Raw genomic sequence first — 22,133 nt, 5'->3', positions numbered from 1 at the left:
GGTTGACCCTTCATCCTCTCTGCAAATGATTCAAATCGCTTAGGAGAGGCCTGTAAGGTCTTAGTCCTGTCAAGGTAGACGGCGAGGGCTCTTCTGAAGTCTCGTGTATGTAGGCTGGTCTTCTCCTTGGAGGTATGAAGTTTTGGGTAGAACACTGGCAGGAAAATCTCTTGATTTATGTGGGATTCCCATGAGACCTTTGGGAGGAAGCAAGGATAGGGATGCAGTGGAACTGGTGGTATATGGGGGTCAGCCACAACAGCACCAAGCTCTCCCATTCATCTAGCTGAAGTGAAGGCTATGAGGAACGGAGTCTTGAGGGAGAGATGGATGAGAGAAAAAGTAGCCATTATTTCAAAGCTCAGAGCACTGAGAACCAAACTGAGGTCCCATTGGAGGGCCTGGTTCTGTATGGTGGGAGGAAAACAAGATATATAAGCCCTTGAGGACTCTAGTTATACTAGGGTGGGCAAAGACTGAGAAGCCTTTGATAGCTGTTATAGCAGCCAGATGTACTCTGAGTTTATTGATTGACCTTTTGTCTAAATACAAAGATAGTCCACGATTTTGGAGAGTGGAACCTCTGAGGCTTGGGGAGAGTGAAGGGACAGGAGAGCCTTCCTAAGAGGAAGTTGAAGAGGTGTTGCCATGGAGAGGTGAAGCTGGTTCTATTACCATACTTACCTTGGTCAGGATGGCACTATGAGGATAACCCTTGCTCTTTCCTGATGTAGTTTAAATGGAGTCTTGAGAATCAGAGGTAGAAGTGGGTAAGCAATACAGCAGAATATGTGGCTTTGGTGTTCTGACGGCACCACCCAATAGCGTTGCAGCCATATTCTCTGTTAGAGCACAAAAAGACAGCATTTCACATTGTTTGGGGTGGCAATGAGGTCTGCTTCTGAGGATCCCCAAGCCTGGCAGATGTCGTGGGGGACAGTTGTTGAACTTCCATTCAGGGTCCCGAAGGAAGCTTTTGCTCAGGGAGTCTGCAATAGTCTTCTGTTGGTCTGGAAGACAGACAGCGGGGATTTCTATTTGACAGAAGAGGCACCAGTTCCACAACCTTAGTGACTCTGTGGATTAGGTACTCTTGGGGGAATTCTGCACCAAAAATTTAAAAATTTTGCACACTATTTTAAAATTCTGCAAAATTCTGCATATTTTATTTGTCAAAATAACACAATATAATCACTCCACTTTCAATTATTTGGTAATTTATTTCAAAATACCTGCCAACAAGTATGTCAACAATACACACAACAACAAAAAAGATTCCCCCGGGAGTAGAGCTAAAGAAACCTCTATGACAGTTGGCAGGTGCTGGAGGGGGTTGTGTGGCGCCCCCACTGCCCAGACACCCGCACTCCCCTCCCACCCAGAGCCCAGCCATGGGGTACCCCCCGAGTCTAGACACCCATGACTAGGGTGACCAGATGACCCATTTTTATAGGGACAGTCCTGTTTTTGGGGACCTTTTCTTATATAGGTGCCTATTACCCCCCACCCGTCACATTTTTTCCACAGTTGCTATCTGATCACCCTACCCATGATACCCTTCCCCCCCAGAGCCCAGCCACCCACACCCTTATCCCCCCCAGAGCCCAGCCATGGGCATCCCTTTCTCCCCCAGGGCCCAGCCACCCACACCCCTCTTCCTGCAAAACCCAGCCATGGGCATTCCCAAAGCCCAGACACCCACATCCCACTCCCCCCCAGAGCCCAGACACCCAAACCCTCCTCCCCCTCAGGAGCCCTGACACACACACGCACACACACACACACACACACACACACACACACACACACACTTTTCCCCAGAGCCCAGCTGTGGGCACCCCCAGAGCCCAGACAACTGCATCCCCTCCCCCAGAGCCAAACTGTGAGGCACCTCCAGAGCCCAGATGCCCACACACCCCTTCCCTCCCAGAGCCCACACACTTGCACCCCCAAAGCCTTTACTGCCCCCCAGCTTCTTTACTGTCCTGCAAGGGGATGAGGTGTGGCCTTGCCCTTCCTCACCCTTTGTCAGAGCTAGGTTCACTGCACCCTCTCCCATCCCCAGGAGAACGAGGTTCAAGCCCGGCAGCCAAAACATGCAGCCTCTGTGCCCGCTGGGCTGGGTGAACCACTCACTGTGACCTAGGCTTTGCAGAGTCCAGTGGCCCCAAGTGGCGGCCAGAAGCTCTGCAGCCCCAATTCTGCGGGAGAACATGGAATTCTGCATTATCCAGTGGTGCAGAATTCCCCCAGGAGTAAAAGGACTGCTTTGCCTTGACAGTAGATACAATACACAGCTGCCCTGTTGTCTAGCATTATCCTGATGGAGTAGCCCTGTATGGTGTAAAAGAAGTGTTGGCAAGCATAAACTTCTCAGCTCCAGAATGTTGACGAAGTGTGTGACCTCTTGTACAGACCACTTACCCTGGGCTGTGGCCCTTTGGGTGAGTCCCCCATCCTAGAAGAGAAGCATCTGTTGTGAGGAACTCTGAGGGTGCGGGATAAGAGAATGGGATTCCTAAGCAGACCTTCAATGGGTCCTTCCACCACCTGAGAGAGTCCTGAACTTCGAGGTACTGTAATGCATCTGGAGAGATGGTTTATTTGGAGTATACACCAATCTTAGCCACATCTAAAGACATCTGAGGAGCAGTCTTACATGAGGCATGATGAATGTAGAGGCTAATGTGGCTCACAAGTTGTGGGTAGGATCTTGCAGTTGTCTGTGGGCTGTAATGTATTGTCAAATTAGACAGGACAGAGTGGAGAATCTCTCTTTGAGGACATAGGCTCTGGTAGTTAGGGAGTCCAGAGTGGCTCTGATGGCTAGAGCCCTGGAGGTTGCAGATTGAACCTCTAAGATGATTAACCTCTGAGAAGCCAATTGTCCGGGTAAGGGAATACTGCTATACCCCACTGACAGATGGGCTGTACTGCTGTGAGAAGCTTTTCTCTGGGCCATAGGAAGAACTTGGTACTGGCAGTGTTCTGAGCCTAATTTGAAGCATAGAAAACATCTGTGGGATGGATGGATAGCTACATAAAAATAGGCATCCTGGAGGTTGGGGTCAACAAAACAGTCTCCTGGATCTAGGGACGGGATTATAGTGGCTAGCATCACCGTCCTGAAGCACTGGGAAATGATGTAGATGTTCAGGTTTCTTAGGTCAAGGATTGGTCTCCATCTTCCACCTCCTTTGGGAATTAGGTAACAGCTGGAATAGGACCCTCTTCCAACAAACTCTTGGAGGAAATTGAGCCATTTCCCCCAGAGTAGAAAAAATTGACCCTCTTTGTTTCAAGAAATCTTTGTGAGGGGAGTCCCTGAAGAGGGACAGGGAAGAGAGGTTGGAGGGGGGAATAGTGTGGAAGCGGATGCAGTATCCCAAGATGATCGCCTCCAAAAATCCATCTGCCTGAGGTAATTTGTGCCCAGGCAGGTAGGAAGTAGGATAGCCAATCTCCAAAGGGGGGATGGATGTGATCATTCAGCACAGGATTCAGTAAGGTAGCTTGCTTGAGGCCCTCGACCAAGATGTCAAAACTGTTTCATAGAGGAGATGTTTCTGTAGAAGGGGGTGGTCCCCTTTTCTGAGGTCTTGATCTCTTCCTCTGAAAGTCTCAAAATCTGGGAAAGCCTATTGAGCATTGTACTGGAACGGCCTAGGCTGTTGTGATATTTGAGACCTACTAAACTGTCTCTTCGTTGTAGGAATGTAAACTCCCAGTGACTGTAAGGTAGCTCTCGAGTCCTTCAGAGTGTGGAGGGAAGACTCCGTGTCAGAGCTGAAAAGCCTGGGCCCTTCAAAGAGAAGGTCTTCAACCATAATCTGCACTTCTCTTGGGAGACTGGAGCCAAGATGCTCTCCACATAACCATGACCATGGTTAGGGATGTAGAAGCTGTATCTGGAGTATCTAGAGCAGCTTGGAGGGAGGTTCTGGCTATCAACTGATTCTCTGAAATGAGAGCCTGAAATTGTTCTCTGCCATCATATGGCAGATGTTCAATAAAATGAGAACTTGGAATATAAATTGAAATCATATTTTGCCAACATATTTGTCACACAAAGTTGGAGAGCTGCCAAGGAGTAGCTTTTCCTACCCAGGAGATCTAAACATTTGAACTCCTTATTAGGAGAGAGTCTGGACTGGGCCTGTCTATTCCTTTTGTTAGCCACGTCCACCCATAGGTAGTTGGGGTGGGGTGAGAAAAGAAACTCTCCATTCCCTTGGCTGGAATACAATACTTTTTAAATTTCCCACTGTGATGGTGCTGCCCATAGGAGCCAGCTGAGGTCACTCAATTAGGGTGAACTGCAAACAGAACGGGGCAGACAAACCCCAAAAGCTGGTGGATATTCCAATACCTAGATTTACCAAGCCAGCATGAAACAGCTTCTATAGTACCTCACTGGTTACTTAGAAGTTCAAACAATGCAGTTCCCTTAAAGTACCCAGCCTCAGGCCTCCATCCAGACACACAGGTCAGATATGATGATGATTACTGAAAATCTTATCTCATCATATAAAAGAAAAGGTTCTTCCAATCCCAAAGGATCAGCCACATACCCAGGTCTAATTATAACTTAGATCTTACCCAAAATACATGCTTACAGCCAATTCTTATTAACTAAGCTAAAATTTATTAAAAAAGAAAAGAGAGAGAGAGTGTTGGTTAAAAGATCAATATACATACAGACTTGAATTCAACTCTTGAGGTTCAGATACACAGCAGTGGTGAGCTTGTAGTTGCCAAAAGTCCTTTTAGATATAGTCCATAGGTTATAATCCAATCTCCATATTCAGGGTGGCTCCAGTCAATGACTGGGGATCTCAATCCTTGTGGCTTAAGGTTTCCCCCTTTGAAACCCAAAGCAGATCTGAGATGAAGTAGGATCATGTCCCAGAGTTCTTATACATTTCCAGCAGCCTTTCTGCCTGAGAAAACAATAGGCCTAACTCTCCTTCTTCCAAACATCCTGGCAATTAGCACAGGGTAATTTATCCATTAAACAGTTCAGATACAGGTTACCTCAACCTTCAAAGAGACATATAGACAATAATACTATTTCACTCAAGTATCATCATAAGTGTTAATATTCCTTTTTTTGATCTTTGAAGTAAAACTATAGCAATAGACAAGACTTGTTTGCTTACATCACAAGACCTGAGCAAACATCTATCCTTGAGATCTCGAACAATGCAGACTTGCATTTCAAAGCTCTATTAATTTACATATTTTCCTAATCAGTCTTTAAAGTGCAGCCATGTCAGGTCAGTCTGTGAGTTAATTAACTCTTTCTGGCCCTGTCATCTTTCAATGAGATAGTATATTACACTCATAACGTCACACCCACTTCCAGGTGGGCTGGATAATGGCAGGTGTTTGCCAGACTGTGAGCTGGTGATAACAGTCACATTTATTGGAAGGATATATTTCCCTGAGAGATGATATTTTAAAATGTCCACCAAGGAGTGTTGAGACTTCTGGACCATCTCTAATGGGTTCTGGAGAAACTTCACCACGCATTTCATAGGGTCTTGCAAGACCCGAAAGTGGTCAGTGTAAGAAGCTGGTAGGTGCATTACCATCTCATCTGGGAATGAAGAGGACTTGGCTGATGGGGGCGAGTTTTTTCTATCTGGGGATCCTGCTTCTCTGCGATGTCCCCCAGTGCTGAGAGGGCATAAGGTACTGAAGGGCAATCCTGTGGCACTATAGGTTGTTCACTTGGTGCCTGTGAATGATGCCATACTGGCATGTATTAGGCTCTCTTTCTGGTTGAAACCCTATAAAATTGTTCACTGAGGGGAATCCAGGGGGGAATAAAAGAAGGGACCCCAGAGACAATTATATCCCCTAGCTCTAGGAGGTCTGGTGGGATCTGAAAAAGCTTCAGAATACTGGCTCACAGGGTGTCGTGGTAAGATGCTGAAAAAGAGCCCTATCTTGAGACTTCTGGGCTGTAGGGGGAGCCTCAGACATAAATGTGAGTACTGAAGGCTGGAGGTCTTATCCGGTTCAATCCATCTGAGCGATATTGGAAAAGTGGCCCTGGTACAGGACTGTAGCAGGGGAGACTCTGCTACGTCCAGTATAAACCAGTCCTCCAGCGAAAGTAATCTGGAGGGAGCTGGAAGGCTCTGGTATCCAGAAGACTGAACTGATGCTAGGACCTAGTACTGCCGAAACAGTGGCTGCAGTACTGGTCAGGCTTGAAGAGGAGCTTCTCTACCTCAAAGCCCTGGTGTAAGGGAGATGATGGCGCCAGGGCGTGCACAGGAGGTCCATGCATATCTCAGTGCTTTGACATGTCGGTCGGTACCGAGGTGTTGTCTCTTAGACTTGTCCACACACTGCTTCTTGTGCAGCACCAGTGGCTTGGTACCATGCTCAGAAGATACCGCAGCTGTAGTCTTTGAGGGATGTGAGGTGTCCTTACAAGTGGGATTTATGGGGTGACCTATCCCTCCTCTCAGGTTCTCTGGAAGGAGAAAGTGTTCTTCTTCTTAGAAGTCCTAGTCTCCGAAGGTACTGCTGCCAACAGAGCAGCCTGGGATGTTGAGGCTGACACACAACAGGGAAGCAGATCCCACTGGGACTAGTGAACACGTCATTAGGAGCTTCAGTCTTGCCTCTCTGTCTTTCTGAGACGTGCCTTTAAATCCCATACAGACCTTACACTTAGATAGGACATGGGTATCTCCAAGGCAGGAGAGAGAGTTCGAATGCCCACCACTATGGGGAAAAGACCTGTGGCAGGTCTGGCAGGGCACAATTCCCAGAGTCTTCAGCATAACCCAGAGTGGTAGCGGACTAAAGGAGAGACAGGAAGAGGGTAATTCCCCTTCTAAACACAAGTGTATAAAATTAAAGAAATAAAATAACTAAGAAAATGAAAAAAAAAAGAAAATGAATAAACAGTATACAAGAAAAGTGGGAAGCTGAGAATCAACAGACACACATTCGCTCTGTCTTGAGCCACAGGTGGTTGAGATGGAACTGAGTGGAATGGGTCCACGCCTCCTTATATGCCCTCGTTTGGGGACAGGCAGTGCTGCTCTGTGCAGGTGCAGGCCTGCGAACACTGCGTTGCATTCTCCAGTTGAGAGTGCATGGGCGCACACCCATCCTATGGCAGAGCACCCATAAGGGCATATACTCAAAAAAGAATTAACCATTAATTTTGGATTTGCCAGAATGATTAACGCTGGAGTTTCTTTGGTTAACACAGAAGAGCCAGGAGATGCACACAATTTTAAAAGTAAATTTAAAAGCATCTGTAGTCCGACTCCCACAGCCTTACTATTCCGCACACAAACCTGGTGTAAATTTTGAATTCCTTTGTCATGTATTTTTAGGAATTAAAAAATGATATAAACGGGGGGGGGGAGGGTGATGAGGGAATTACTTATTTCCATTAAAAATAAAATGTTGAGGATAAAATTGCTTTTCACATGCTGTACCACAGCTGAAGTCACTCAATACCAAAGAAGTCTTAAGATCTCAAAAACTGTTAATTCAGACAATATTTAATCCTGGTCTCTTATTGGTTCACAAATCTATCTCCAAGAACCCTACAAATTTATGTTATCTTTATTCATTGCTGAATCTGAAGTTAATATTGTTTCAAGGCAGAAAATCAAATCCCGTTGGAAAAATCGCTTTCAATCTTGGGCATACACCTAAAACACCAGATCATGTTTTTATAGCTTCATATAGAAATGAAACCATTTCTGAAGTTACCTTACAATTTGGTGTACCAAATTTATTGGCAGAAAAGTGATTTAACAACGTTTCAATAAGGCGTTTTTCTTCCTGTTTGTTTTTTTTTAGAGTTACATTCTCCTCATTTTCTACTTGTTTTGAATAGAATTCTTTGAGTTCATTGCTTTGCTAAATAAAAAATAGAAAAAAGAGTTAGAACAAATTGCGAAATGGTCAAACTTTTCAAAATTAAAAGAAACAGTTCATGCCAAAAATATGTACATGTATTTGTGTGGACAAACACAAGTTTGAATTCAAAAACAATTATTTGCCTTAACACCTTCCACTGAATCATAAAGCACTAAGCAGTACTTAATACAAGACATTCATCTAACTGAAGCATTACACCCTTCACTGGAAGACATGGGTTTGGAAGAGTCTCAAAAACAGTTAGTTCAGCCCCCTTTTTCCCCACACACATACTAGGATTAGTTTAGTATATATAAAGCATCTCAAGGACCAATTATATTGACCACAGTCTTACATACACGTGCACATTTTATAATATATACTCTCATTAAAGTACTAACCAGAGTCAACCCTGCTTAGCTTACATAGCTGTCAATATCTCAGCCCAATGTATCAGGCCATAAGAGGAGATGAAATAAATTAGCATAAGAAATTTAACAGGCATGGCAAAACACTGCTTTTTATTTAATGCATACTTTTGATTCATAGGATTCTTCTGCTAGCTCAGCATAGCCCTCTTCAATGAGCATGTCTCGAATGTTCACTTCTTTAATTCCGGAGTAACGGTAAACATCCACATGCAGAACACTGTGCACAACTGAATACACCTTCACTATAAGAACACAGTCATTTACTAATGAAGCAAATCTTTGGCTAGCACCATAGCTCCACTGTTCTCCACATACAAGAGATTTCGCAGAGGGGCGCATCTTGCATATCTTGAATTCTAAAGCCTAAAACAACATATTAAAGAAAGCATGATGAACTCCAGAAGTGACAGACACATTTTGATTTTCTTACCAAAACAATTCAGATCCGTAACAATCAAAAAGATAAACCATCACATGCATAACACTTCCTCCATTAACCATATTAAATTCATTATTTTACATAGAGAACTCCTAAGATTGCCATAAAACTACTGGTACAAATCCCATTATACTGACACGTACGTCTACACCAATGGCACCAAAATAGGGGGGGGCCACGACCCCACACTTTTTAACCTGGGTGTAGTCTGGGGGGACGGGGCCAGCGTTGCCCCCCCCAAACTGCAAGCCTTGGGCAGGCGTGGAGCGGTGCTGGCAGGGCCTGTGCTTCATGGTGGGGGAGCCGATCACCGTTAATAATCAAATATAAACATTGTTCACACAATAACCCTTGAGAACTACACATGACCCCAAACCACAAGGTAGGCACCACTGTTCTACAGTTACTTGAAACAAGGTTACTTATTAAATAGGTCTTCTCTTGGTGGAAAACACTTAGGCTTCCAAAAATACTTTATGTATGACTAGTGACAAAGGCTTTCACATACATCAGATTAGCAAAATATGGTAGCCAGTCATGGATCTATATTATTTGGGAAAGTTTTGTTGAGGTTTAAAAGAATCTCAAGCTTGTTGGCCTATAATATTAATACATTCATTAAAAAGAAGCAAACACCATTTAGCATTACCTGAAAAGGGAGCTCTCGAAGGTAGTTTGGAATTTCCTTTAAAAGATTTAAAAACACTCTTGATCTATTGCCATAATCGACAAAGAAAACCTTGGCAACAAAGAAAGGAATGAAAATATAAAATCAGTGGAGATTCCAAAGCACTAAAGAAAGTGCAAGTTTAGCAGATGTAAGGTAGCAGGCACACAACGGACCTATTGCAGTATATAAAATTACTTTAATAGTTACACATCAGCTACACAGAGACAGCCAGTTCAGTCGCACAATACACTACATAACCAACTGAAAGACAAATACTTATAACAACTACAGTCTTGAATAATGGGTTCCTGGAGGCAGAATGTGTCAGAAACAACAGGTCAATTTTATTCTGCCTATTGCTCCATCTTTTCCTAGGTTACACATCCATCAATCAAAAAACAACTGCTAACTAGAGACAGCATTAGGCAAACTTTTCTCCAAGGCAACGGTTCTTGGTTCATACTAATTATGGACTAAGGGCTGGTGGCTTAGATTGAAATTTGCATAATCTTACCTCACATCAGCAGTGGATGAAGTCAACTACTTGTGGTCTCTGGATTGGCAGATAGTTACTGCACAGATTGGCATGTAGGGGAGGGTGACAGCCAGGGATTACACTGCCCTCTCCCCCGCCATCCAAAGCAAAAAAAAAAAAAAATGTCAGTGGAACAGACAGGCCTGTCTGAGCTATCTGATCAGCTGCTTTGCTGTCCACTTGCTGACAGGGATGGCAAAAAGATTCCAAAGATTTGGAGATTTACTGGACTTCTGTAAGGCATGTACGTACAGAATTAGATCGGATTTCATCAACTGATTATGCAATTAGAAGTGGTGCCCACATGAAGCTATTAAAATCATACTCGTACATACCTTAAAACTGTCAGGTGATCCTTGCCAAGAACAGAACAGCAAAGTCAAGAAAGGGTTGTTAGCTTTCCATGAAATTGCGTCTGCATTTGAGGGGCACCACATCTATGATGAGAGCTGATGGCCTTAGAGCAAAGCCCAGCCAGCCTGTGCCTGAGGCTACACCTACATCAGGGGTAGTCAATAGGCAGACTGTGGGCCAAATCCAGATTGCCAGATGCTTTTTAATGGACTCCAAAATGTTATTTAATCATCATCATTACTGGGTTTTTTAAATTATTTCTCTGGAGTCTGGATATTGACTATGCCTTGACCAAGAAATCTGGACTACCCCAACCTACCTGCAGGCCTGATTCAGACCTCAAACAAGCTTTATCAAAAGTAGGAGTGGTTAGCTGTAGCTGGACACCTAGCTTCAAGGGAGCCAGTGGTGAGGGGTCACTGCTACAGTGCAATCAAGGCTCTTGGAAGGGGAACCTTTGGCACCACAGAGAGGTAGCATGTAACTGTTCTGAGGGCTTGTCTTCACTACCGGGGTAAATCGATCTAAGTTACGCTACTCCACCTACATTAATAATGTAGCTGGAGTTGTTGACGTAGCTTAGGTTGATTTACCGCGGTGTCTTCACTGAGCTGCATTAATGGGAGACGCTCTCTGGTCGACTTACCTTACTCTTCTCAGGGAGCTGGAGTAGCGGAGAGCACTCTGCTATCGATTTAGTGGGTCTTCACTAGACCTGCCAAATGGACACCCGCTGCATCAACTGCAGCAGCAGCGATCTCCCCAGTAGTGAAGACAAGCCCTCAGAAGCCAATTCATAGAATCATAGAATATCAGGGTTGGAAGAGACCTAGGAGATCATCTAGTCCAACCCTCTGATCAAAGCAGGACCAATCCCCAACTAAATCCCCAAATGGCCCCCTCAAGGATTGAACTCACAACCCTGGGTTTAGCAGGCCAATGCTCAAACCACTGAACTATCCCTCCCCAGTGTGGCCATCCTTTTACATACAGTTGAGAACACGTGATTCCATCAAGTTGTGATTTTTGATCACTCTGATGAACACATTTACCTTCTCAGTCGTTACATGCTGACACTGATTCATCAAGTTGACATACAATTTTGTTATTTGAAGTATTCTTCCAAACTATAGATCTTGTAGTTGGAGCCTGTTTTCAGTTTTTCATTTGCTACCTTCTACTTCAGCACACATTACTACATGACCCACTTTTCTCTCTTATCAAAATTTTCCTTCAATGTCACAAAGTGACAATTTCCCTGTTGTGTTCTGACCCATCATTCATTTGCTCCTGGGGAACTTTGGCTAACGTTTGCTTTTATACATTTGCTTTCTTTATAAAGATGTTTGTAATTGTCACAAAAGTATTTCATTAAAAATATGAAGCTACAAGATTGTTAATCCAATTAGTTCTTACCATTCAATATAACATAACATATTACTATACCTCAGCAGAATCTCCAGAAACATACAGGATCTGGGCTCTATAGTATCTTTTGTTTTCAAACTCAGTAAACTGTGCCAGACAAACTAAGTCAGGATATGGACGCACTGGTAGAGGCATCAGGTCCAGGTGGTTAATCTCAGCAGTAAGCCTTTTGAGAGCAGTCATATTTTTTTCATCTATTCGGTAACCCCAGAAGTGTCCAACTTCCACCACCTAAAAACACCAGGATACAACTTGCTAAAATATTTTGAAATTAAGTCATCTTTTTATATTAAAATCTGATTTCATATGATTTTTATTCTTACAATGCTTGAAAACATTTTTTTTTTTAGTGTTACACAGCATACCAGGAAAAATACATTAAAAGCATTCCTAATCTTGAAAAGCATTTATGGTAGTAGTTTTTAAACTACTGCTGTATTTCTTAAATGATGAAGCATAACTTTCACATCCATATTGCACCACATATTGTAAATAAGAGACCTATTATCGTATGAACATTGGTGTAAAATCTGACATACCAAGAGGTGAAGATCTGGCATAATAGATTGATTTAAATCTTCAATTTTATCTTATTTTGTATTTGTACTCTTTTAGTTATTTTCCTAAAGAGAGGTTAATTCTCATTAGTTGGGAGCCCTTAAGACATGTTGGTTTGCAACTCAATATAGCCTTGACACTAAATTTGGTACTTACTTTTGTTAACCAGGAGAATACATTATATCCATACACATTTAAAGAATTATATAGCTTTACATACATTTATTCAGATTCTTAATTTTTACGTTACATTAGAAAATGGTGGATGATGCGCATTTATTAGACGACTTTTTTTGTAATTGTTTGTTTTGTATTTAAAAATTGATTTATTAAACAAAGGAATTATCTGTCAGTAGTAAAATGAACTGAAATCAATCATCCTATCAGTCCTCTAAGTTGGTGTCTCCAAAAAGAAGTATGATTCTGATGCTTGTATTGTTCAAATTACAAAATATTAAAATTTTTAAAAATAATTTTGGTATTTAAAAATAATGAAACTTCCCACTCCCAAAACCACAGGGAAATCTATGCTAGTTGCACTGGCACAGGGAATTTCTTTCTGAAAAGACATTAAAACGTTCACTTTTTAAAAGTGCATGCAGGCCATGTCCAAATCTTGCAGTATTTTCTTTCATAATATCTTCAAGACAAAACCTCTTGGACACAATTAAAAAAATCCACATACTAGTCCAGAACCTCATCTCCCATCTTGATTACTTCAACTTCCTCCTCTCTGGGGTCTTCCTGACACCCACCTTACCTGCACCAAGTCTATTCAAAATGCTACAATTATCTTCATTGACCATTGTTGAGATCATGTTGATTCCCTAGTCTGAGTCCTATTGGCAGGCTACCCAACATTCTTTTCCCTGTATTCTTGCCCAGTTGGGACCTGCCTCTTGCTCTCCAGCTTTGCAGACAAAGGAGAGTTAATGGCCTACAGTGCACATTCCCTGCACTGTTCCCTGTAGCCAGACACCAACAAGTTGGGGAGCCAGAGCTGAGCCCAGGTTCCAGACAAAGACCAGGCAAAGCCAGAACAGTAGAGCTAGGAGTAGAGGTACTTGGAGAACAGCACAGAATCCAACACCTGGGGAGGAGATGAGCCCCTGAAGCCAGGTACAAGCTCATCACTTGCCCATGACACATGGAGAAAGGCCATTCTGAGCTGGACCACATCATGGGAGCCAGGCCTCCTGGAGAGTACAGCCAAACATCCCTCTTTGAAAATTATCATTCAAAAATAATGACAGATTTTTATCTCAATGAATACTTTTCCAACTCTGAGCCACAGCTATGTGGTTTGTGTGGGGAGGAGGGGGGGTAAGGAGATGGAGAATAAAGGGATTTCAAGGCAACAGAATACATGAACGTAGCTATGGAATTTAGGTGTTGCTGCTGCAGAATTTGGTCCCTCTGTACTGTGGCGTATACAGGTCCCTTCTCACCTCCAAGGAGCTTCACAACTTAAGCCCCACCTATTTATCTGCTGATATATGTTATCTGTCTTCCCTTACACATCATTAAGGATGCCTGCCAGCCTCTGCTGCACCTTCCCAATTTTTTCCATGCCACTGCTTAGGTAGGCAATAGACTTCCTGAAGCAGTATGCAGAGCCACTAATTTGTCCTTAAAATCTTCTCTCAAGACTCACTTCTACTACAACACCTATAGGAAATTGCCAGCTGATAAACAGATGTAGATGGCAAGTATGGACTACTGATAATTGTTTGTTTGGTCTATACAAACCATGTAATTGTTCCCCTCATTCTCACCTCCTCTCATTCTTTCCAACATTTATGACCACTTTAGAGTGTCTTGTCTTGGATTATAAACAATTTGGGGCAGGGAGCATCTTACCCTGTACAGCACCTAGCACAATTGGTCCCTCTATCCTCAATAGGATCGCAAGCTGTTAACACAAATAAATAATAATACTGCTCAACTGGCTCAACCTGTGATGCTTCTTGGTAAAAAGAACATCCAAATATTAACAGCAATGTATATTTTATTTTGCAGCTACTAGGTAATTTAAATCCTAACGTTAGCAATAACCCAAAGTGAAGTTACTTATTGTGTACTGTAACTGGAGTTCTTAGAGATGTTTTGTCCATATGCACATTCCATGGATTGTACACGAGCCTCATGTAGTAGAGATCAGAGTCGTTTTGGCCAGCAGTAGCTGGGGGGCGCACATGCTCTCCAGTTGTGGTGCCCCACTGAGAAGGCATATATAGGCAAGGTGTGACCACTGCCATTTGGTTCCTTCTCAGTGCAGATCTCCTTAGAGGACTCCAAGGTAGAGGGATGTGCATATGGACAATACTTCTTGAAGAACTCTAGGTGCTATACCTGGTGAGTAACTTCCCTTCTCCTTCAAGTGATTGTCCACGTGTCCATTCCACTGTTGGTGTCTTCCTAGCAGTTATTATGTAAAGAAGGTGGGAGCTCAGCATAATTTAATGAAATAGTGATAGGACAGCTTTATCAAATGCAGCATCAAATCTAGAGACTTCCATTTAAGTACAATGCTGAGTGAACATGTGGACTGATGCCCAAGTAGCTGCCTTAATGTCTGATACTAGTACATTTCTGAGTGAGGCTCTTGATTCCACTTGCACTCAAGTGGAATGTGTCCTAATTGTGGTGGATGGGTGTGACGGGGTGTACCAAGTCCTTTGAGGTCCCTTGCTGGAGGCCTTGTAGTCCTACCACACCCCAGAAAAGCAGCAGTGAAGATGGGTCCTCCAGGCCTGCCTAGAATGGCTGCCTCCCTGAAAAGGTAGACTGTGATGAGAATATTTTCCTTGCATCAGCCAATTGTCCAAGTAGAGGTATATACTCATGTTGCATTTTCTCGAGTAAGCTGCCACTACTGATAGCACCTTGGCGAACACTCTCAGCACTTTGGAAAGCCAAATGGTAGCATTTGGTATTGACAGCAGTCCTGCTCTACTATAAACCTCAGGTGATTCCTGTGGGGCAGAACAATGAAGATGTAGAAGTATGCGTCCTGAAGGTCAGGAGATGCAAACCAGTCTCCTGACTCTAGAGTCCAAGTTATCGACAGTAGGGTGACCGTCCAGAACTTCAATTAGTGAATTAAGGTGATGCGGTCTCACAGGTCTAAAATGGGTTACTATCCTACTTTTTAATTTGGCATTAGGAATTGGCTGCTGTAGCATCCCTTCCCTTTGTAAGGTGCAAGGACCTCCTATATCAATCCAAGAGAGAAAAGCGTGAGGACCTCTTCATGTAATACAGCCTCATGACAAAAGTCCCCAAAAAGGGACAGGGAAAGGGGTTGGGAATATCCACTGCAGAAATCTGGACAGAACAGTCCTGTGTAATCATATCCATGACCCACTGGTTGGTGATGATAAAGGGACCAAGTGTACCTGAAGTGAGCTAAGTGATTCCTAAAAGGGAGACAGTTGATTTCCAAAATCAGTGGGGACAGAACACATCTCTTGACCATTCCATCAAAATGAATGCTTCTGGGACCGGGAAGATTGGGATGTTTGAAGTGGAGCAGTAGGCTGCCTCCTCTTATGGAAATGCTGTTGTTTTCTGGCCAGTTCTTAAGACCTCTGGTGGCAGAAGTATGGCTGGGTCAGTCTCTGCAAAGAATATTGCTGTTTTGCCTCACTGGTTTTAGATCTGAACAATTGCAGATTTTCCACCATGGGCTGTACTTTTCTGAGGAATCCCAATTTCTGAAGCCAGAAGGCCTAGTGCATAACAATCACGATTGCTATTGATCTGGCAGTCATATCTACCACATCCAATGCCACTTGGATACCGGTCCTGGATAAAAGTTGGCCCTCACTAACCAGCAACGTAAATTCCTCACAAGCATCATTGAGAAGATTGTACGCAAAGGCCAGCAATTTCTCGTGTATACAAAACTCATATGCCCAGTATGGCTTGATAACTGGCTACCTGGAACTATAGGAGTAAGCTTTTCAGCCAAACAAATATAATGTCTTCGATTCTGTCTTTCAGTGCAGACGTAAACTGTCTTGGCTTTTCATTTGCTGCCATGACCACAAGGAATGATGGGTTAGGGTGCATGTAAGAGAATTCTGCTCCCTTAGAAGGCATCTGGTGGTGGTGGTTTTTTTAATCTGCTCTGCAAGATGTAGGTAGTGCCAAAGCTGGTGTTTGCCACTAGGTCCTAATCAGATCCATGATGGCCTAATTAATGGGAGGGCAATCTTCCCTCCTGAGGAGGCTTTGAGTACATCCGCCAATTTATGGGTCTGTTCTTGGACCTCCTCAATATGAATTTGGAAAACATCAGCCATCCAATTCCTAGAAACCCTTACAGTCATCCATTTATGAGGTCATGGGTGGTACTAAAATGTCATCTGAGGATGAGTAGGAAAGGGTTACTGGTGCAGGAGGATCAACTTTCGGCACCTGTTCCATTACCTTCTCCACCTGTGGCTGCGCTGGAACCAGGCGGGGTGGTCTTAGCACCTGAACATGCAGTGCCATAGAAGTAGTCATCTTATGATGGTGTATGGCTGCTCCCAGGGACCAGGGTTGCTCTGAGCTGACCAGGAACTCCAGTAAGGCTGCATAGGCCACAGTGGATACACACCCAAAGGCCAAGTTGTAGAAAACCAAGCGGCTGGGTTCTGTAGGTCCCAATATCTTTTTCACAAGGCGTGTCTGGATCCTCAATAGGATGTCAAGTGCTGAGGTGAGAGCCAAAACAAGTAAGCATGCTATTAGAGGGATTTCTTCATTCCCCAATTCAGAATCCGAGACCGAAAAAAACATATAGCCCAAACTCAAAGGTGGTACTGTGGCCCTTGTTGTGTTAGGGGTCAATGGTGTTCTGCTACTAGGTGGAACTGGGGCTAACTGAAGTAAAGAGGTGGACAGCAGAGGGAACTGCGGTTCTGCAAGTCCATCGGTACCAAATATTTAAACAGTGCTCCATGGGGCAGTGTAGTCAGCTGTGTCAGAACCAGCTTTTGTTGAGGTGATATAGTAATCACCACTACAGTGACAGTGCACTGTCCTGAGATGCCCAGTTCTGGTATCGGAAGTGTCAGTGCTGGGGGCTGATCCTGGTGCCATATTCTTCCCCAAATGGAAGATTTCTTACCCGATAATTGCATTCCTGCTAGCAGCATTTCCCACAATTCTGTTACGTATGGGCTATTCCCCTCCTGTCTAGTTTCCAGAAGCAGTTCAAAGCTGTAGCACAACCTGTGCTAGCCACACCCCGTTCTCTAGCCAGCTGTCAGAGAATTTATTCCAAGGCTATGTAAAAACTTGTAGAAAATAATTAGTAACAATAATTCCAATGCCAACCAAGTAACTATGTACAGTAAGTCCTTGCTTATACACAGTAAATATCCAAACAAATGTGGACCCTTAGGGGGAGAACTGACCAGGGTCAGAAGAACTGTGGGAGTTGTTGATAGCAGAAAGGAAATGATTGGGTAAACAATTTTGTTACATATGGGAAAGAGAGAGCAGTGGACAGGAGTAGGGAGAGATAAGAGAACAAACAAAGAAAAAGGGGGGGAAATGCCCTTTTTCAGGATTGTTCAAACATCAAGGTTATTACGGGACCACTGCCTGCAGCACCCTCTTGCTGAAGGAGGGCACTGAGGAAAACCAAGTCCACTCTATAGGGTGTGATAAAGGTGTTAGCCTATATCCATGTCGCAGCTCTGCAGATCTCTGTGGTGGAAGCACACACTCTTTTGGCCCACGAGGCTGCCATGGATCTTGGGTAATGGGCCTTGATTCCTTTTGGAACAGACACTGGATGCCTTGTATGCCTTAAGAATACACAGCCTGATCCATCTGATGAGGGATAGCTTGGATATCTAAGGCCCTGATACCTCAGGTGAAAAGAAACGAACAGAGTCTGATCTCCTTGTGGATTCTGTATGCTTGATATAAATCTTTACTGCTCCTCTGACACTCAAGCTGTGCCATAGCTTCTCAATCAGTAGCTGTGGCTTTGGACAGAATGAAGGGAGGACAATCTCCTGCAAGGCATGGCAAGGAAGATTTACCATAGGCAAGAATGTTTGTGAAGTTCTTAGCAGCACCTGGTCATCATGGAACATGCAGTAAGATCCTGCTTAGATTCTCCCAGTTCTGAAACTCATTTGGTGGACATGATGACAACTAGAAAACAGGTTCTGGCAGAAAGATAAAATGGTGATATAGATGCCCGTGATTTGAAGGGATTGGTGGTTAGGGCATTCAGCACCAATGTTAGGTCCCACTTTGGGAAGCTTGGGTTGATCGCTGCTCTGGCCAGTCTAACTGCCCTAAGGAACTCATATCTGAGGTTCTTGGCCAGGGAGCCCAAAGGGCCTGCAAAACAGTACACTACTGAGGGCTGACACCTGGAGTGCTTGGCTGTAGTGCCTTATCCACTCCTTCCTGAAGGAAGTTCAGAACAACTGGAAACCCAGGATCTCTTGTATTTACTCTATGCTCTTGACACCAAACACTGAATTTGGTCCAGATGGAGAAACAGGCTTTTAGAGTGGAAGTGCTCCTAAAAGAAAGCAGAGTCCCTATCACTTTGGAAGACAGGCCAAGCATGGCTAACACTTCCCTTCCAACAGCCAGGCTGTCAGATGAAAATGGCCTGGGTCCAATGGAGAAATGGTCCTTAGTAAAGGATGTATGCCCTCACCAGTATCTGCAATGGTGGTTCAGCTTTAGTTGTATCAGGCTGGAAAGCCAGGATCTTCTTGGCAGGCGCAGAGTTAGCATTAGCACCTTCGTTGGTTCTTGTCTTATCTTTTGGATCACTTTCCCTATGTCATCCAGGAAGGGATAACAGGTGAATACCCTGGGATCTGATTCTGGCTATTATCAGCTCCAGCATCTTTGTAAATACCCTTGAGGCTGAGGAGAGACCAAATGGCAGAGTTTGGTACTTGTAATTATGCGTACCATAAGCCAATTTCAGGAGCCTGCAGTGGCAGGGGCGCACTGGAAAGTGAAGGTATGCATCTGCTAAATCCACTGAGGTAGGAAGTCCCCTTAATACAGGGAAGTCACCCTCTGGAACTTTGTTTTCTTCATACATTTGTTGAGTCTTTTCAGATCAAGGATGGCCCTGACTCTACCAGTGCACTTCTGAATAATGAAGATGATGGAGTCAAACCCTGAGAAGCATTATTCTGGGGAACTCTATTGTTCACATGTCCAGGAGATGTGAGATCTCATTCTGGACAAGCTTGCACCTGGTGAGGGTGCTGGTGACAGGAGACTAAATGAAGGGATGGAGTGAAACCCTTAGCTCAAGGAGTATCCATGGTGCACTCTCTCTCGTCTACGGTAGAAGCAAACCATCCCTCTGAAAAGTGGGAAATTCTGCCTCCCAAGCTCAGATCTGGGCAGAGGCACAGTCACTCATCAGCATAAGGAGCCCTTGAAGGTTGTGGGAGTACCTCAAGTTTTTCTGTACGCTCCACTCCAAGGTTTTGCCTTAGTATGTCTGTTACCTTTCTTCTGGAACCTCTGTGAGAAAGAAAGATGAAAGGAGCAATTCTGTCTGATTGCGGATTTGGATTTCCTTCTTACAGCACGAAGTGGAGAGCAGAAGGACTGTTTAGGTTTGGCAGCATTTTCAGCCACTATCTTGTCCAATTTTTCTCCAAAGAGAAGAGGTCCTGTGAATTTAGAGAAGCACAGAACTTGTTTAGAGTATCTACATTCCACAGGCTGTTAAATACCCAGTCCAGGTGGTGGAGAGAACAAAGAAGGCTGCTCACTACTGCCTGAAAATGAAAAAAAAAATTAGAAAGGAAAGGCGAGGAGCAAAGAGAACCACCATGGACAGGTGTCACAAAGGCAGAAGTTCTGGCAGCAGGCCAGAAAAAGGGGCATGGCTAGGTCAGGCTGTGCTACAGCTTTGAACTGCCTCCAGAAACTGCTGATAGAAGGGGAATAGCCCATATGTAGCAGAAGAGTGAGACACTGAAGTGCAGAAGTGCTGGGTTGTGGCACTGAAGCAGCTCAGTGCCGAGTTTCAGCAAGAGCTGTTCTGAGCTGCGAAATCCCCGCGGGGAGGTTTTCCTCTTAGGGGAATCCCTGATGGGTGACCTACCTCTGGGGCTTATAACCCCATGCAGTCTGAGGGGGATGTCACTGTTGTAGTTGGGAGCAAATGTTCAAGTTGGAGCTCTCAAAGTCACAAGCCCGTATTGACACTCTTGGATTCAGAAGGCTCACATAACAGGGTGTACTTGACAGCTCAGCTCGGAAGCTGGTCTCGTTCATTAGGAAGACATGAAGTCAGGCCTCCCTGCCCTTCCTAGTTCTGGAGCTGAAAGACTTACAATTCACATGTTTACTGGGAATGTGCATCTCTCCCAGACAACAGAGGCACTTAGAGACTCCAGCTGAAACAGGAATAGCTCTCTCACGAGGGGCAGTGTTTAAACCTAGGTGAGCTGAACAACGCCAAATCAAATAACTAATAAAAGTTGAAACAGGCAAACAAACTAACTAATAACCAACACTCTATTTGTAGCTGGGTAGCTAAGGCTATCAAGAAGGCTGCCAGTGTCTTGGATTGTTGGGGCTCTATCTCTAAGCTATGAGGTGATGAGAGGAGCTTAATGGTAGCGGGCCAGCCTGCCCTTATATGCCATCACAGCACAGTATGATGACTGGAGAGCACACGCATGCCCTACGGGCACTGATGGCCAAAAAAACACTGGTCTCTCACGAGGTGCATGTGTACCATCAGTAGAATGGGCACATGGACAATTACACAAAGGAAGATTTCAAGTTATGTAAAAATTGATTGAAGAGTTATATCTAGTTAAAATGTATTTGCTTTTTTAATTTCACTTCCACTTACTGTTTGTTTCCACTAGCTCCCAAAACGTGCTAGTGGCTGTACAAACACACAAGGCACAGCCCGTGCCTTACAACAGGGGTAGGCAACCTATGGCATGTGTGCCGAAGGCGGCACATGAGCTGATTTTCAGTGGCACTCACACTGCCCGGGTCCTGGCCACCGGTCTGGGGGGCTTTGCATTTTAATTTAATTTTAAAATGAAGCTTCTTAAACATTTTAAAAACCTTATTTACTTTACATACAATAGTTTAGTTATATATTATAGACTTATAGAAAGAGACCTTAAATTAGAGTGAATAAATGAAGACTCATCACATCACTTCTGAAAGGTTGCCGACCTCTGCCTTACAATATCGAGACTATTATTTACATACAAATGTTTTAAATTTGAGAGAAGTTGCTTATTTCCCCAAATGATCCTATTCCATGAAAAAAAGTTTCAAACCCCTCCTCCACTATTTCCAGTTTTTGGCTGTGTTTGTATAGAGGAATCTTTAAAAGATTTATTAGGTACAGTCAGCGTTTTAGTGATAGAACTTTCCTACCTCTGTGACACAGATGGACAAGGGAAGGCTTGCAATTGTCTGTGACTGTTCTAGCGCATCGAACGAGGTTTGCATAGCCTCTACGATCTGCTTCTGAAAGTCCACATTTACTCTAAAAAACATAATCGAATACAAATATAATCCTTTGAGCACTATGTTCTGGGATTTTTCTGAAGTGAGAATTTGAAGTTCTGTTTAATAAAAATGAACCTGAGTCACTTTCTATCTGGGTCTAAAACAAAGTTGAGGCACTTATACCTAGAAAGAAAGATATGGGCCCTAAAATGCATATATTGCAGTATGGTCTGTGCTTAAAATAAATAAAGGTAGAATGGGGGAGGGCTATGAAAATCCAACAGACCATTGAGAAATTATGTTTTATGTGCCTGCTGTGGCATAACACATAATGATACC

General features: G+C 43.8%; 1 protein-coding gene across 2 annotated transcripts in view; it reads right to left on the bottom strand.

Annotated features, from left to right (window-relative positions):
* TDRD9 (tudor domain containing 9) overlaps positions 1 to 22,133 on the bottom strand; it is a 190,906-nt gene that overhangs the window by 21,128 nt on the left and 147,645 nt on the right. For both annotated transcript variants that reach the window (XM_024105141.3, XM_042858224.2), the window contains 5 exons: positions 21,720 to 21,831; positions 11,775 to 11,987; positions 9,419 to 9,508; positions 8,436 to 8,693; positions 7,750 to 7,899 (listed from right to left, as the gene is read on the bottom strand). In XM_024105141.3, the coding sequence (XP_023960909.3) occupies positions 7,750 to 7,899; positions 8,436 to 8,693; positions 9,419 to 9,508; positions 11,775 to 11,987; positions 21,720 to 21,831 (823 nt within the window). The remainder of the gene's footprint in view (positions 1 to 7,749; positions 7,900 to 8,435; positions 8,694 to 9,418; positions 9,509 to 11,774; positions 11,988 to 21,719; positions 21,832 to 22,133) is intronic.

The sequence above is a fragment of the Chrysemys picta genome, chromosome 4 (genome assembly GCF_011386835.1).
Source record: "Chrysemys picta bellii isolate R12L10 chromosome 4, ASM1138683v2, whole genome shotgun sequence".
Classification (NCBI taxonomy): domain Eukaryota; kingdom Metazoa; phylum Chordata; order Testudines; family Emydidae; genus Chrysemys; species Chrysemys picta.
Note: the sequence above shows the minus strand (reverse complement) of the source record. Positions and strands in the feature narration are given on the sequence as shown.